Here is a 20040-nt window from a genome sequence, read left to right as displayed (position 1 = left end):
GTGGGAGGTCTCGGGGAACGTCCAGTGTTTGTGGGAGGTCTCGGGGAACGTCCAGTGTTTGTGGGAGGTCTCTGGATCAGGACCCTGCTCTCCTCTGCCAAAACTGCTCACTATTCCAGGATCATCCTGGAATGAAAAGATACCCCAGCTTCTCGTCTCCACTACAAACGGTCTTCTTAAACCCCTCTCCCCTGCCTCTTCCACCCTCACCTCCAAAAGTGCAAGGAGCTCATGGATTTCTTTGTCACTAAAATTGAGACCATCTGTTCAGCTACCTCTGCCACTTCCCTCCCTTCCCCTAGCCCGTGAAGCCAAATTTCCTCTACAATTCCCCCCTGCCCAAGCCATGAACTCGCATCTTTCTCTAGTTTCTCTATCTCCTCTTATGCCCTCTCTGAGCTCATCTTGACCATGAGACCCACCTCCTGCTCCCTCGACCCTATTCCCACCAAACTGATGACCACTCAACTTCCCTTCCTGGCCTCCATGTTAGCTGATATTGTTAACAGTTCCCTCCCCTCCCCTTCAAATCTACCATCCACCCCTCCTCAAAAAAATCCACCCTTCGACCCTCTGTCCTTGCAAGCTACCGTCCCATCTCCAACCTCCCTTTCTTCTCCAAAGTCCTTGAACATGTTGTCGCCTCACAAATCCGTGCCCGTCTTTCCCCCAATTCCATGTTTGAATCCCTCCAATCAGGTTTCCGCCTCTGCCACAGTCCTGAAACAGCCCTTATCAAAGTCACACATGACATCCTATTTGACTGTGACGATGGTTATCTATCCCTCCTCATCCTTCTCGACCTGTCTGCAGCCTTCAATACGGTTGACCACACCATCCTCCTCCAACGCCTCTCCTCCGTCGTCCAGCTGGGTGGGACTGCATTCGCCTGGTTCCATCCATATCTATCCAGTCGGAGCTAAAGAATCTCCTGCAATGGCTTCTCATCCCACTCCCGCACCATTACCTCTGGAGTCCCCCAGGGATCTATCCTTGGCCCCCTCCCATTTCTCATCTACATGTGGGCCCTCAGCGACACCATCCGAAAACACGTCAGGTTCCACATGTACACTGACAACACCCAGCTCTACCTCACCCCCACCTCCCTTGACCTCTTCACGGTCTCTGATTTGTCATACTGCTTGTCCGACATCCATTACTAGATGAGCAAAAATTTCCTCCAATTAAATATTGGGCAGACCGAAGCCGTTATCTTCAGTCTCCGCCACAAACTCTGTTTCCCTAGTCACTGTCTCCATCCCTCTCTCTGGCCACGACCTGAGGCTAAACCAGACCGTTCGCAACCTTGGCGTCCTATCTGAACCTGAGATGAGCTTCTGACCACATATCCGCTCCATCACCTACTTCCACCTCCATAATATCGCCCGTCTCCACCCCTGCCTCAGCCCATCTGCTACTGAAACCCTCATCCTCTAGACTCATCTATTCCAGTGCTCTCCTGGCCAGCCTCCCTTCTTCCACCCTCCATAAACTTGAGCTCATTCAAAATTCTGCTGCCCGTATCCTAACTCGCACCAAGTCCTGTTCACCCATCACTCCTGTGCTCACTGACCTACATTAGCTCCCAATCCAGTAACGCTTCGGTTTTAAAATTTTCATTCTAGTTGTCAAATCCCTCCATGGCCTCACCCCTCCCCGTCTCTGTAACCTCCTCAAGCCCTACAACCCTCCAAGGTCTCTGCGCTCCTCCAATTCTGGCCTCTTGCGCATCCCCGATTTTAATCGCTCCACCATTGGCGGCCGTGCCTTCAGCTGCCTAGGCCATGAGCTCTGGAATTCCCTCCATAAACCTCTCCACCTCTCTCTCCTCCTTTAAGAGACACTCCTTAAAACCTATCTCTTTGACCAAGCTTTTGGTCACCTGTCCTAATATGTCACGTGGGTCAGTCAAATTTAGTTTGATAATCGCTCCTGTGAAGCGCCTTGGGACGTTTTACTGCGTTAAAGGCACTATGTAAATCCAAGTTGTTATTGTTATTTGCAGTGGTTCCCCAGGGGTGGCAATATTTGCAGGAGGCCCCCGGCATTGTGTTTGAAGGGTTTCCTCACACAGAAAAATTTGAAAACCACTGGCATAAATTATAATTATGATGGAAAATCTGACTCGACAAATCCTCCAGATGTGGTGCTGATGAAGCTCGAGGTCTACAGAAGAACCCACCACGAGCACTCACAAAACAATCAGAGAAAACCTCAGCAGACATAGGATAGAAGGAGGCCATTCAGCCCCTTGAACCTGTTCCACCATTCAATTAGATTATGGTTGATCTGTACCTCAACTCTATTTACCTTTCACCCATATTCCTTAATACCCTTACCTAATAAAAATCTGTCGATCTCAGCCTTGAAAGCTTCAATTGGCCCTCAGAATTCAGAGCCTTTTGTTGGGGTTGGCGGGGGGGGGGGGGTAGGAGTTCCAGATTTCCACTGCCCTTTGTGTGAAAGGTGCTTCCTGATTTCACTCCTAAATGGCCTGGGTCTAATTTTAACATTGTGTCCCCTTGTTCTGGATTCCTCCACCAGAGGAAACAGTTTCCCTGTGTCTATCCTATCGAATCTCTTAATCATTTTAAACACCTCAATTAGATCACCCCTCAATCTTCTAAACTCAAGGTAATACAAGCCAGGTTTATGCCACCTGTCCTCATAACTTAACCCTTTAAGCCTCAACCAAATGGCATTTCCCATTTAGTAAATTGAAATTTGAATAAATTATGCACCCTCAAAAGAATTGTAGAAAATATAGCAGAGCATGCTATAGACAGAGCTAAGCGATTCCACAACCGAAGGATCAGATCAAAGCTCTGCAGTCCTGCCACATCCAGTCCTGAATGGTGGTGGACAATTAAACAACTAACGGGAGGAGGAGGCTCTGTGAACACCCCCATCCTCAATGATGGCAGAGTCCAGCAGGTGAATGCAAAAGACAAGGCTGAAGTTTTTGCAACCATGTACAGCCAGAAGTGCCAAGTGAATGATCCATCTCGGCCTCCTCCCGATACCCACACCATCACAGAAGTCAGTCTTCAGCCAATTCGATTCACTTCACTTGATATAAAGAGTGCACTGGATACAACAAAAGCTATGGGCCCCGATAACATCCCGGCTGTAGTGCTGAAGACTTGTGCACCAGAACTAGCCGCGCCTCTAGCCAAGCTGTTCCAGTACAGCTACAACACTGGCATCTACCCGACAATGTGGAAAATATGTCCTGTCCACAAAAAGCAGGACAAATCCAATCCGGCCAATTACCGCCCCATCAGTCTACTCTCAATCATCAGCAAAGTGATGGAAGGTGTCGTCGACAGTACTATCAAGCGGCACTTACTCACCAATGCTCAGTTTGGGTTCTGCCAGGACCACTCGGCTCCAGACCTCATTACAACCTTGGTCCAAACATGGACAAAAGAGCTGAATTCCAGAGGTGAGGTGAGAGTGACTGCCCTTCACATCAAGGCAGCATTTGACCAAGTGTGGCGACAAGGAAAACTCTCCAGTGGCTGGAGTCATACCTAGCACAAAGGAAGATGGTAGTGGTTGTTGGAGGCCAATCATCTCAGCCCCAGGACATTGTTGCAGGAGTTCCTCAGGGCAGTGTCCTAGGCCCAACCATCTTCAGCTGCTTCATCAATGAACTTCCATCCATCATAAGGTCAGAAATGGGTTCCATTCGCAACCACTCAAATAATGAAGCAGTCCGTGCCCGCATGCAGCAAGACCTGGACATCATCCAGGCTTGGGCTGATAAATAGCAAGTAACATTCGCACCAGACAAGTGCCGGGCAATGGCCATTTCCAACAAGAGAGAGTCTAACTACCTCCCCTTGACATTCAACGGCATCAACATCCTGGGGGTCACCATTGACCAGAAACTTAACTGGACCAGCCACATAAATACTGTGGCCACAAGAGCAGGTCAGAGGCTGGGTATTCTGTGGCAAGTGACTCACCTCCTGACTCCCCAAAGCCTTTCCACCATCTACAAGACACAAGTCAGGACTGTGATGGAATACTCTCCACTTGCCTGGACGAGTGCAGCTCCAACAACACTCAAGAAGCTCGACACCATCCAGGACAAAGCAGCCTGCTTGATTGGTACCCCATCCACCACCCTAACATTCACTCCCTTCACCACCGGCGCACCGTGTCTGCAGTGTGTACCATCTACAGGATGCACTGCAGCAACTCGCCAAGGCTTCTTCGACAGCACCTCCCAAACCCGCGACCTCTACCACCTAGGACAAGGGCAGCAGGCACATGGGAACACCACCACCTGCATGTTCCTATCCAAGTCACACACCATTCCGACTTGGAAATATGTTGCCGTTCCTTCATCGTCGCTGGGTCAAAATCCTGGAACTCCCTACTTAACAGCACTGTGGGAGAACCTTCAGCACACGGACTGCAGCGGTTCAAGAAGGCAGCTCACCACCACCTTCTCAAGGGCAATAAGGGATCGGCAGTAAATGCTGGCCTTGCCAGCGACGCCCACATCCCATGAACGAATTTTTAAAAAAGGCCACCATTCAACCCGTTGTGCCAGTGTCAATGGAGCCATCTACTCTAATCCCATTTCCTCCTTTCTTTCCCTGTACCTTTTAATACATTTCTTCTTGAAGAGTTTTTCTAATTCCCCTCTTAATGTCAATCGACTCAGTTTCACTAGCAACTTGTGGTAACGTATTCTTAAAATGTTATGCATGAAACTATTTCTGCTAACCTTCCAATTTAAGTTTTAAATTTATGCCCCCTTGCTTATGATTCACTGACCAGTGGAAATAATCTTCTATTATTTACTTCCTAAAACCCTTGCATAATTTTGAACACTGTTAGATTCCCTTTAATCTTTTCTGCTCCAGCGAATAAGCCTGAGTCTCTCTCATCCCGAATACCATCCTATAATTATAGACTAATAGTTCAATATAAGTTGCTCAGTTTGATGCATAGCAACACTGACACACATTGCAGAAACCACCTGAACTGCAGTCATAGCCATAACCAAAGCCACTGATTTATGGAAGAATGGATGGGAATGTGGAATCCGATCCCCAGAACATCCTGGAATCCCATGTAATAGAGAAATATTCTGTCACCTTAAATTAGTGGCCAGCCATAATAATAACAGAAACTGTACAAGCAGATTGGTGTGACATATTTTGTGCAATAGGTTCATTACATTCACTGTAGGGAGCTGTGTATAACTCATTGGACAAATAACTCTTGCACAAACGGTCGCTGCTGAGAGGGTCTTACCTTCTGTAACTGCTGCAAGCCCTCTTCTGTTTTAACAGAGGCTTGTTCGACATTGTAATCAATTCGGTCCAAAATGGTCCCCTGAAAATGAACACAAAGAGTGAGGTAGCCGCACTGTTAGTGAAATGCTCGTCGCCATACTAAAGAAATCCCTCCCCTTTACCGAGCCCCTTGCACCAAAAATGTGGCTGAACTGCTCCACTGCAGTGGGGACTTGTGCAGCAGAGCTGGCTGCATACCAGCTCTCAAACTGCAACGTGTAGAAAAAGTGGGAATGGGGAATGAGTAGGTGCTTGGAGCAAGAGAACGTTTATCTGCAGAACTGCTGATTTTGGCAGCAGTGTGTGTTGCCGCTGCCGCTTTGCTCAGTGGCACTGTTAAATTGGACTTCCTGACGTCAGAGCGGGCCAATTGAGGTGGCTTGCCTTCTTCAACAACAACTTGCATTTATACAGCGCCTTTAACGTAGTAAAATGTCCCAAGGCGCTTCACAGTAATTTGACACCAAGCCATATAAGGAGATATTAGGACAGGTGACCAAAAGAGCATCAAAGAGGTAGGTTTTAAGGAGCTTCTTAAAGGAGGAGAGGTAGAGGCGAAGAGATTTAGGGAGGGAATTCCAGAACTTAGGGCCTAGGCAGCCGAAGGCACGGCCGCCAATGGTGGAGCGATTAAAATCAGGGATGCGCAAGAGGCCAGAATTGAAGGAGTGCAGATATCTCGGAGGGTTGTCGGGCTGGAGGAGGTTACAGAGATAGGGAGGAGCGAGACCATGGAGTGATTTGAAAACAAGGACGAGAATTTTAAAATCAAGGCGTTCCCAGAATGGGAGCCAACGTAGGTCAGCGAGCACAGGGGTAATGGGGGAACGGGACTTGGTGAGAGTTAGGATATGGGGAAAAGTCCGATCTCTGCTCACTGCCTCTCCCCTATGGAGAATCGGTGGCATATAAAGTAAGGAAATTTGTTTGATATGGAGGGGGGAAAAATGCTGGAGTGAACTGAAAACTGAAAAGAAGAGGTTAAACTGATGCTCATGCACATGGCTCCTTCCTACTGGTAGCGCAAAACGGATCTGAATTTTACATGTTAACACTTCTCCAAAACCAACCCACCTGTTCCACTATCATGGTGGCCAGCTCTCTGAAGATTTCATTCAAGTCGGAGATTGACTGCACAATTTGTCGGATCTCCCTCTCTCGTTCTTCTACCATTAGAGTGTTCTCTTCCACCAGCAGCAATTGATCGTTCGTAAAACCCTGTGTGAGCAACAGAAAGAATATAAGCTCAGCTGACAAGCATACACATACAGGGTATAACGGGACTGTCTTCCAATTTACACACACAGGGTATAACGGGACTGTCTTCCAATTTACACACACAGGGTATAACGGGACTGTCTTCCAATTTACACACACAGGGTATAACGGGACTGTCCTCCAAATGACACACACAGGGTATAACAGGACTGTCTTCCAAATTAAACACACAGGGTACAACGGGACTGTCTTCCAAATTACACACACATGGTATAACGGGACTGTCTTCCAATTTACACACACAGGGTATAACGGGACTGTCTTCCAATTTACACACACAGGGTATAACGGGACTGTCCTCCAATTTACACAGACAGGATATAACGGGACTGTCTTCCAATTTACACAGACAGGGTATAACGGGACTGTCCTCCAATTTACACACACAGGGTATAACGGGACAGTCTTCCAATTTACACACACACGGGATAACGGGACTGTCTTCCAATTTGCACACACAGGGTATAACGGGACTGTCTTCCAATTTACACACACAGGGTAAAACGGGACTGTCCTCCAATTTACACACACACGGGATAACGGGACTGTCTTCCAATTTACACACACAGGGTATAACGGGACTGTCCTCCAATTTACACACACAGGGTATAACGGGACAGTCTTCCAATTTACACACACAGGGTATAACGGGACTGTCTTCCAATTTACACTGACAGGGTATAACGGGACTGTCTTCCAATTTACACACACAGGGTATAACGGGACTGTCTTCCAATTTACACACACAGGAAAAAACAGGACTGTCTTCCAATTTACACACACAGGGTATAACGGGACTGTCTTCCAATTTACACAGACAGGATATAACGGGACTGTCTTCCAATTTACACAGACAGGGTATAACGGGACTGTCTTCCAATTGACACACACAGGATATAACGGGACTGTCTTCCAAATTACACACACAGGGTATAACGGGACTGTCTTCCAATTTACACAGACAGGATATAACGGGACTGTCTTCCAAATTACACACACAGGGTATAACGGGACTGTCTTCCAATTGACACACACAGGATATAACGGGACTGTCTTCCAAATTACACACACAGGGTATAACGGGACTGTCTTCCAATTTACACACACAGGGCATAACGGGACTGTCTTCCAATTTACACACACAGGATATAACGGGACTGTCTTCCAATTTACACACACAGGGTATAACGGGACTGTCTTCCAATTTACACACACAGGGTATAACGGGACTGTCTTCCAATTTACACACACAGGATATAACGGGACTGTCTTCCAATTTACACACACAGGATACAACGGGACTGTCTTCCAATTTACACAGACAGGGTATAACGGGACTGTCTTCCAAATTACACACACAGGATATAACGGGACAGTCCTCCAAATTACACACACAGGGTATAACGGGACAGTCTTCCAATTTACACAGACAGGGTATAACGGGACTGTCTTCCAAATTACACAGACAGGGTATAACGGGACTGTCTTCCAAATTACACACACAGGGTATAACGGAACTGTCTTCCAATTTACACAGACAGGGTATAACGGGACTGTCTTCCAATTTACACACACAGGGTATAACGGGACTGTCCTCCAATTTACACACACAGGGTATAACGGGACTGTCTTCCAATTTACACACACACGGTATAACGGGACTGTCCTCCAATTTACACACACACGGTATAACGGGACTGTCTTCCAATTTACACAGAGGATATAACGGGACTGTCTTCCAATTTACACACACAGGATATAACGGGACTGTCTTCCAATTTACACACGCAGGGTATAAGGGGACAGTCCTCCAATTTGCACAGACAGGATATAACGGGACTGTCTTCCAATTTACACACACAGGGTATAACGGGACTGTCTTCCAATTTACACAGACAGGGTATAACGGGACTGTCTTCCAATTTACACACACAGGGTATAACAGGACTGTCTTCCAATTTACACAGAGGATATAACGGGACTGTCTTCCAATTTACACACACAGGGTATAACGGGAATGTCTTCCAATTTACACAGACAGGGTATAACGGGACTGTCTTCCAATTTACACAGAGGATATAACGGGACTGTCTTCCAATTTACACACACAGGATATAACGGGACTGTCTTCCAATTTACACACGCAGGGTATAAGGGGACAGTCCTCCAATTTGCACAGACAGGATATAACGGGTCTGTCTTCCAATTTACACAGACAGGGTATAACGGGACTGTCTTCCAAATTACACACACAGGGTACAACGGGACTGTCTTCCAAATTACACACACAGGGTACAACGGGACTGTCTTCCAAATTACACACACAGGGTACAACGGGACTGTCTTCCAAATTACACACACAGGGTATAACGGGACTGTCTTCCAAATTACACGCACAGGGTATAACGGGACTGTCTTCCAATTTACACACACAGGGTATAAGGGGACAGTCCTCCAATTTGCACAGACAGGATATAACGGGACTGTCTTCCAATTTACACACACAGGGTATAACGGGACTGTCTTCCAATTTACACAGACAGCGTATAACGGGACTGTCTTCCAATTTACACACACAGGGTATAACAGGACTGTCTTCCAATTTACACAGACAGGGTATAACGGGAATGTCTTCCAATTTACACAGACAGGGTATAACGGGACTGTCTTCCAATTTACACAGAGGATATAACGGGACAGTCCTCCAATTTGCACAGACAGGATATAACGGGACTGTCTTCCAATTTACACACACAGGGTATAACGGGACTGTCTTCCAATTTACACAGACAGGGTATAACGGGACTGTCTTCCAATTTACACACACAGGGTATAACGGGAATGTCTTCCAATTTACACAGACAGGGTATAACGGGACTGTCTTCCAATTTACACACACAGGGTATAACAGGACTGTCTTCCAATTTACACAGAGGATATAACGGGACTGTCTTACAATTTACACACACAGGATATAACGGGACTGTCTTCCAATTTACACACGCAGGGTATAAGGGGACAGTCCTCCAATTTGCACAGACAGGATATAACGGGTCTGTCTTCCAATTTACACAGACAGGGTATAACGGGACTGTCTTCCAAATTACACACACAGGGTACAACGGGACTGTCTTCCAAATTACACACACAGGGTATAACGGGACTGTCTTCCAAATTACACAGACAGGGTATAACGGGACAGTCTTCCAAATTACACACACAGGGTACAACGGGACTGTCTTCCAAATTACACACACAGGGTATAACGGGACTGTCTTCCAAATTACACGCACAGGGTATAACGGGACAGTCTTCCAATTTACACACACAGGGTATAACGGGACTGTCTTCCAAATTACACTGACAGGGTATAACGGGACTGTCTTCCAAATTACACAGACAGGGTATAACGGGACTGTCTTCCAAATTACACAGACAGGGTATAACGGGACTGTCTTCCAATTTACACAGACAGGGTATAACGGGACTGTCTTCCAATTAACACACACAGGATATAACGGGACTGCCTTCCAATTTACACCGACAGGGTATAACGGGACTGTCTTCCAATTTACACAGACAGGGTATAACGGGACTGTCTTCCAAATTACACAGACAGGGTATAACGGGACTGTCTTCCAATTTACACAGACAGGGTATAACGGGACTGTCTTCCAAATTACACAGACAGGGTATAACGGGACTGTCTTCCAATTTACACACACAGGATATAACGGGACTGTCCTCCAATTTACACACACAGGATATAACGGGACTGTCTTCCAATTTACACACACAGGGTATAACGGGACTGTCTTCCAATTTACACACACAGGGCATAACGGGACTGTCTTCCAATTTACACACACAGGATATAACGGGACTGTCTTCCAATTTACACACACAGGGTATAACGGGACTGTCTTCCAATTTACACACACAGGGTATAACGGGACTGTCTTCCAATTTACACACACAGGGTATAACGGGACTGTCTTCCAATTTACACACACAGGGTATAACGGGACTGTCTTCCAATTTACACACACAGGATATAACGGGACTGTCTTCCAATTTACACACACAGGGTATAACGGGACTGTCTTCCAATTTACACACACAGGATATAACGGGACTGTCTTCCAATTTACACAGACAGGGTATAACGGGACTGTCTTCCAAATTACACAGACAGGGTACAACGGGACTGTCTTCCAATTTACACACACAGGGTATAACGGGACTGTCCTCCAATTTACACACACAGGGTATAACGGGACTGTCTTCCAATTTACACACACACGGTATAACGGGACTGTCCTCCAATTTACACAGACAGGGTATAACGGGACTGTCTTCCAATTTACACACACACGGTATAACGGGACTGTCCTCCAATTTACACAGACAGGGTATAACGGGACTGTCTTCCAATTTACACACGCAGGGTATAAGGGGACCGTCCTCCAATTTGCACAGACAGGATATAACGGGACTGTCTTCCAATTTACACAGAGGATATAACGGGACTGTCTTCCAATTTACACACACAGGGTATAACGGGAATGTCTTCCAATTTACACAGACAGGGTATAACGGGACTGTCTTCCAATTTACACACACAGGATATAACGGGACTGTCTTCCAATTTACACACGCAGGGTATAAGGGGACAGTCCTCCAATTTGCACAGACAGGATATAACGGGTCTGTCTTCCAATTTACACAGACAGGGTATAACGGGACTGTCTTCCAAATTACACACACAGGGTATAACGGAACTGTCTTCCAATTTACACAGACAGGGTATAACGGGTCTGTCTTCCAATTTACACAGACAGGATATAACGGGACTGTCTTCCAAATTACACACACAGGGTATAACGGGACAGTCTTCCAATTTACACACACAGGGTATAACGGGACTGTGTTCCAAATTACACACACAGGGTACAACGGGACTGTCTTCCAAATGACACACACAGGGTACAACGGGACTTTCTTCCAAATTACACAGACAGGGTATAACGGGACTGTCTTCCAAATTACACACACAGGGTATAACGGGACTGTCTTCCAAATTACACGCACAGGGTATAACGGGACTGTCTTCCAATTTACACACACAGGGTATAAGGGGACAGTCCTCCAATTTGCACAGACAGGATATAACGGGACTGTCTTCCAATTTACACACACAGGGTATAACGGGACTGTCTTCCAATTTACACAGACAGGGTATAACGGGACTGTCTTCCAATTTACACACACAGGGTATAACGGGTCTGTCTTCCAATTTACACAGACAGGGTATAACGGGACTGTCTTCCAAATTACACACACAGGGTATAACGGGACTGTGTTCCAAATTACACACACAGGGTACAACGGGACTGTCTTCCAAATTACACACACAGGGTACAACGGGACTGTCTTCCAAATTACACACACAGGGTATAACGGGACTGTCTTCCAAATTACACACACAGGGTACAACGGGACTGTCTTCCAATTTACACACACAGGGTATAACGGGACTGTCTTCCAATTTACACACACAGGGTATAACGGGACTGTCTTCCAATTTACACAGACAGGGTATAACGGGACTGTCTTCCAAATTACACAGACAGGGTACAACGGGACTGTCTTCCAATTTACACACACAGGGTATAACGGGACTGTCCTCCAATTTACACACACAGGGTATAACGGGACTGTCTTCCAATTTACACACACACGGTATAACGGGACTGTCCTCCAATTTACACAGACAGGGTATAACGGGACTGTCTTCCAATTTACACACACACGGTATAACGGGACTGTCCTCCAATTTACACAGACAGGGTATAACGGGACTGTCTTCCAATTTACACACGCAGGGTATAAGGGGACCGTCCTCCAATTTGCACAGACAGGATATAACGGGACTGTCTTCCAATTTACACAGAGGATATAACGGGACTGTCTTCCAATTTACACACACAGGGTATAACGGGAATGTCTTCCAATTTACACAGACAGGGTATAACGGGACTGTCTTCCAATTTACACACACAGGATATAACGGGACTGTCTTCCAATTTACACACGCAGGGTATAAGGGGACAGTCCTCCAATTTGCACAGACAGGATATAACGGGTCTGTCTTCCAATTTACACAGACAGGGTATAACGGGACTGTCTTCCAAATTACACACACAGGGTATAACGGAACTGTCTTCCAATTTACACAGACAGGGTATAACGGGTCTGTCTTCCAATTTACACAGACAGGATATAACGGGACTGTCTTCCAAATTACACACACAGGGTATAACGGGACAGTCTTCCAATTTACACACACAGGGTATAACGGGACTGTGTTCCAAATTACACACACAGGGTACAACGGGACTGTCTTCCAAATTACACACACAGGGTACAACGGGACTTTCTTCCAAATTACACAGACAGGGTATAACGGGACTGTCTTCCAAATTACACACACAGGGTATAACGGGACTGTCTTCCAAATTACACGCACAGGGTATAACGGGACTGTCTTCCAATTTACACACACAGGGTATAAGGGGACAGTCCTCCAATTTGCACAGACAGGATATAACGGGACTGTCTTCCAATTTACACACACAGGGTATAACGGGACTGTCTTCCAATTTACACAGACAGGGTATAACGGGACTGTCTTCCAATTTACACACACAGGGTATAACGGGTCTGTCTTCCAATTTACACAGACAGGGTATAACGGGACTGTCTTCCAAATTACACACACAGGGTATAACGGGACTGTGTTCCAAATTACACACACAGGGTACAACGGGACTGTCTTCCAAATTACACACACAGGGTACAACGGGACTGTCTTCCAAATTACACACACAGGGTATAACGGGACTGTCTTCCAAATTACACACACAGGGTACAACGGGACTGTCTTCCAATTTACACACACAGGGTATAACGGGACTGTCTTCCAATTTACACACACAGGGTATAACGGGACTGTCTTCCAATTTACACAGACAGGGTATAACGGGACTGTCTTCCAAATTACACTGACAGGGTATAACGGGACTGTCTTCCAATTTACACAGACAGGGTATAACGGGACTGTCTTCCAAATTACACAGACAGGGTATAACGGGACTGTCTTCCAAATTACACAGACAGGGTATAACGGGACTGTCTTCCAATTTACACAGACAGGGTATAACGGGACTGTCTTCCAATTTACACACACAGGATATAACGGGACTGTCTTCCAATTTACACAGACAGGGTATAACGGGACTGTCTTCCAATTTACACACACAGGATATAACGGGACTGTCTTCCAATTTACACAGACAGGGTATAACGGGACTGTCTTCCAATTTACACACACAGGATATAACGGGACTGTCCTCCAATTTACACACACAGGGTATAACGGGACTGTCTTCCAATTTACACACACAGGGTATAACGGGACTGTCTTCCAATTTACACACACAGGGCATAACGGGACTGTCTTCCAATTTACACACACAGGATATAACGGGACTGTCTTCCAATTTACACAGACAGGATATAACGGAACTGTCTTCCAATTTACACACACAGGGTATAACGGGACTGTCTTCCAATTTACACACACAGGGTATAACGGGACTGTCTTCCAATTTACACACACAGGGTATAACGGGACTGTCTTCCAATTTACACACACAGGGTATAACGGGACTGTCTTCCAATTTACACACACAGGATATAACGGGACTGTCTTCCAATTTACACACACAGGATATAACGGGACTGTCTTCCAATTTACACACACAGGATATAACGGGACTGTCTTCCAATTTACACAGACAGGGTATAACGGGACTGTCTTCCAAATTACACAGACAGGGTATAACGGGACTGTCTTCCAAATTGCACACACAGGATATCACGGGACAGTCCTCCAAATTGCACACACAGGGTATAACGGGACTGTCTTCCAATTTACACAGACAGGGTATAACGGGACTGTCTTCCAATTTACACAGACAGGGTATAACGGGACTGTCTTCCAATTTACACACACAGGGTATAACGGGACTGTCCTCCAATTTACACACACAGGGTATAACGGGACTGTCTTCCAATTTACACACACACGGTATAACGGGACTGTCCTCCAATTTGCACACACAGGGTATAACGGGACTGTCTTCCAATTTACACAGAGGATATAACGGGACTGTCTTCCAATTTACACACACAGGATATAACGGGACTGTCTTCCAATTTACACACGCAGGGTATAAGGGGACAGTCCTCCAATTTGCACAGACAGGATATAACGGGACTGTCTTCCAATTTACACACACAGGGTATAACGGGACTGTCTTCCAATTTACACAGACAGGGTATAACGGGACTGTCTTCCAATTTACACACACAGGGTACAACAGGACTGTCTTCCAATTTACACAGAGGATATAACGGGACTGTCTTCCAATTTACACACACAGGGTATAACGGGAATGTCTTCCAATTTACACAGACAGGGTATAACGGGACTGTCTTCCAATTTACACACACAGGGTATAACAGGACTGTCTTCCAATTTACACAGAGGATATAACGGGACTGTCTTCCAATTTACACACACAGGATATAACGGGACTGTCTTCCAATTTACACACGCAGGGTATAAGGGGACAGTCCTCCAATTTGCACAGACAGGATATAACGGGTCTGTCTTCCAATTTACACAGACAGGGTATAACGGGACTGTCTTCCAAATTACACACACAGGGTATAACGGGACTGTGTTCCAAATTACACACACAGGGTACAACGGGACTGTCTTCCAAATTACACACACAGGGTACAACGGGACTGTCTTCCAAATTACACACACAGGGTACAACGGGACTGTCTTCCAAATTACACACACAGGGTATAACGGGACTGTCTTCCAAATTACACGCACAGGGTATAACGGGACTGTCTTCCAATTTACACACACAGGGTATAAGGGGACAGTCCTCCAATTTGCACAGACAGGATATAACGGGACTGTCTTCCAATTTACACACACAGGGTATAAGGGGACAGTCCTCCAATTTGCACAGACAGGATATAACGGGACTGTCTTCCAATTTACACACACAGGGTATAACGGGACTGTCTTCCAATTTACACAGACAGGGTATAACGGGACTGTCTTCCAATTTACACACACAGGGTATAACGGGACTGTCTTCCAATTTACACAGACAGGGTATAACGGGACTGTCTTCCAATTTACACACACAGGGTACAACGGGACTGTCTTCCAAATTACACACACAGGGTACAACGGGACTTTCTTCCAAATTACACAGACAGGGTATAACGGGACTGTCTTCCAAATTACACACACAGGGTATAACGGGACTGTCTTCCAAATTACACGCACAGGGTATAACGGGACTGTCTTCCAATTTACACACACAGGGTATAAGGGGACAGTCCTCCAATTTGCACAGACAGGATATAACGGGACTGTCTTCCAATTTACACACACAGGGTATAACGGGACTGTCTTCCAATTTACACAGACAGGGTATAACGGGACTGTCTTCCAATTTACACACACAGGGTATAACAGGACTGTCTTCCAATTTACACAGAGGATATAACGGGACAGTCCTCCAATTTACACACACAGGATATAACGGGACTGTCTTCCAATTTACACAGACAGGGTATAACGGGACTGTCTTCCAAATTACACACACAGGGTATAACGGGACTGTGTTCCAAATTACACACACAGGGTACAACGGGACTGTCTTCCAAATTACACACACAGGGTACAACGGGACTGTCTTCCAAATTACACACACAGGGTATAACGGGACTGTCTTCCAAATTACACACACAGGGTCCAACGGGACTGTCTTCCAATTTACACACACAGGGTATAACGGGACAGTCTTCCAATTTACACAGACAGGGTATAACGGGACTGTCTTCCAAATTACACTGACAGGGTATAACGGGACTGTCTTCCAATTTACACAGACAGGGTATAACGGGACTGTCTTCCAAATTACACAGACAGGGTATAACGGGACTGTCTTCCAAATTACACAGACAGGGTATAACGGGACTGTCTTCCAATTTACACACACAGGGTATAACGGGACTGTCTTCCAATTTACACAGACAGGGTATAACGGGACTGTCTTCCAATTTACACACACAGGGTACAACAGGACTGTCTTCCAATTTACACAGAGGATATAACGGGACTGTCTTCCAATTTACACACACAGGGTATAACGGGAATGTCTTCCAATTTACACAGACAGGGTATAACGGGACTGTCTTCCAATTTACACACACAGGGTATAACAGGACTGTCTTCCAATTTACACAGAGGATATAACGGGACTGTCTTCCAATTTACACACACAGGATATAACGGGACTGTCTTCCAATTTACACACGCAGGGTATAAGGGGACAGTCCTCCAATTTGCACAGACAGGATATAACGGGTCTGTCTTCCAATTTACACAGACAGGGTATAACGGGACTGTCTTCCAAATTACACACACAGGGTATAACGGGACTGTGTTCCAAATTACACACACAGGGTACAACGGGACTGTCTTCCAAATTACACACACAGGGTACAACGGGACTGTCTTCCAAATTACACACACAGGGTACAACGGGACTGTCTTCCAAATTACACACACAGGGTATAACGGGACTGTCTTCCAAATTACACGCACAGGGTATAACGGGACTGTCTTCCAATTTACACACACAGGGTATAAGGGGACAGTCCTCCAATTTGCACAGACAGGATATAACGGGACTGTCTTCCAATTTACACACACAGGGTATAAGGGGACAGTCCTCCAATTTGCACAGACAGGATATAACGGGACTGTCTTCCAATTTACACACACAGGGTATAACGGGACTGTCTTCCAATTTACACAGACAGGGTATAACGGGACTGTCTTCCAATTTACACACACAGGGTATAACGGGACTGTCTTCCAATTTACACAGACAGGGTATAACGGGACTGTCTTCCAATTTACACACACAGGGTACAACGGGACTGTCTTCCAAATTACACACACAGGGTACAACGGGACTTTCTTCCAAATTACACAGACAGGGTATAACGGGACTGTCTTCCAAATTACACACACAGGGTATAACGGGACTGTCTTCCAAATTACACGCACAGGGTATAACGGGACTGTCTTCCAATTTACACACACAGGGTATAAGGGGACAGTCCTCCAATTTGCACAGACAGGATATAACGGGACTGTCTTCCAATTTACACACACAGGGTATAACGGGACTGTCTTCCAATTTACACAGACAGGGTATAACGGGACTGTCTTCCAATTTACACACACAGGGTATAACAGGACTGTCTTCCAATTTACACAGAGGATATAACGGGACAGTCCTCCAATTTGCACAGACAGGATATAACGGGTCTGTCTTCCAATTTACACAGACAGGGTATAACGGGACTGTCTTCCAAATTACACACACAGGGTATAACGGGACTGTGTTCCAAATTACACACACAGGGTACAACGGGACTGTCTTCCAAATTACACACACAGGGTATAACGGGACTGTCTTCCAAATTACACACACAGGGTACAACGGGACTGTCTTCCAATTTACACACACAGGGTATAACGGGACAGTCTTCCAATTTACACAGACAGGGTATAACGGGACTGTCTTCCAAATTACACTGACAGGGTATAACGGGACTGTCTTCCAATTTACACAGACAGGGTATAACGGGACTGTCTTCCAAATTACACAGACAGGGTATAACGGGACTGTCTTCCAAATTACACAGACAGGGTATAACGGGACTGTCTTCCAATTTACACAGACAGGGTATAACGGGACTGTCTTCCAATTTACACAGACAGGATATAACGGGACTGTCTTCCAATTTACACAGACAGGGTATAACGGGACTGTCTTCCAATTTACACACACAGGATATAACGGGACTGTCCTCCAATTTACACACACAGGGTATAACGGGACTGTCTTCCAATTTACACACACAGGGTATAACGGGACTGTCTTCCAATTTACACACACAGGGCATAACGGGACTGTCTTCCAATTTACACACACAGGATATAACGGGACTGTCTTCCAATTTACACAGACAGGATATAACGGAACTGTCTTCCAATTTACACACACAGGGTATAACGGGACTGTCTTCCAATTTACACACACAGGGTATAACGGGACTGTCTTCCAATTTACACACACAGGATATAACGGGACTGTCTTCCAATTTACACACACAGGGTATAACGGGACTGTCTTCCAATTTACACACACAGGGTATAACGGGACTGTCTTCCAATTTACACACACAGGATATAACGGGACTGTCTTCCAATTTACACACACAGGATATAACGGGACTGTCTTCCAATTTACACACACAGGATATAACGGGACTGTCTTCCAATTTACACAGACAGGGTATAACGGGACTGTCTTCCAAATTACACAGACAGGGTATAACGGGACTGTCTTCCAAATTGCACACACAGGATATCACGGGACAGTCCTCCAAATTACACACACAGGGTATAACGGGACAGTCTTCCAATTTACACAGACAGGGTATAACGGGACTGTCTTCCAATTTACACAGACAGGGTATAACGGGACTGTCTTCCAAATTACACACACAGGGTATAACGGAACTGTCTTCCAATTTACACAGACAGGGTATAACGGGACTGTCTTCCAATTTACACACACAGGGTATAACGGGACTGTCCTCCAATTTACACACACAGGGTATAACGGGACTGTCTTCCAATTTACACACACACGGTATAACGGGACTGTCCTCCAATTTGCACACACAGGGTATAACGGGACTGTCTTCCAATTTACACAGAGGATATAACGGGACTGTCTTCCAATTTACACACACAGGATATAACGGGACTGTCTTCCAATTTACACACGCAGGGTATAAGGGGACAGTCCTCCAATTTGCACAGACAGGATATAACGGGACTGTCTTCCAATTTACACACACAGGGTATAACGGGACTGTCTTCCAATTTACACAGACAGGGTATAACGGGACTGTCTTCCAATTTACACACACAGGGTACAACAGGACTGTCTTCCAATTTACACAGAGGATATAACGGGACTGTCTTCCAATTTACACAGACAGGGTATAACGGGACTGTCTTCCAATTTACACACACAGGGTATAACAGGACTGTCTTCCAATTTACACAGAGGATATAACGGGACTGTCTTCCAATTTACACACACAGGATATAACGGGACTGTCTTCCAATTTACACACGCAGGGTATAAGGGGACAGTCCTCCAATTTGCACAGACAGGATATAACGGGTCTGTCTTCCAAT

At 45.8% G+C, this 20040-nt stretch overlaps 1 protein-coding gene across 3 annotated transcripts in view; it reads right to left on the bottom strand.

Moving 5' to 3' along the window:
- stx16 (syntaxin 16) overlaps positions 1-20040 on the bottom strand; it is a 75376-nt gene that overhangs the window by 12106 nt on the left and 43230 nt on the right. For all 3 annotated transcript variants that reach the window (XM_068000707.1, XM_068000705.1, XM_068000706.1), the window contains exons 6-7: positions 6390-6533; positions 5275-5355 (exon numbers count right to left, since the gene is read on the bottom strand). In XM_068000707.1, the coding sequence (XP_067856808.1) occupies positions 5275-5355; positions 6390-6533 (225 nt within the window). The remainder of the gene's footprint in view (positions 1-5274; positions 5356-6389; positions 6534-20040) is intronic.

The sequence above is a fragment of the Heptranchias perlo genome, chromosome 19, assembly GCF_035084215.1.
Source record: "Heptranchias perlo isolate sHepPer1 chromosome 19, sHepPer1.hap1, whole genome shotgun sequence".
Classification (NCBI taxonomy): domain Eukaryota; kingdom Metazoa; phylum Chordata; class Chondrichthyes; order Hexanchiformes; family Hexanchidae; genus Heptranchias; species Heptranchias perlo.
Note: the sequence above shows the minus strand (reverse complement) of the source record. Positions and strands in the feature narration are given on the sequence as shown.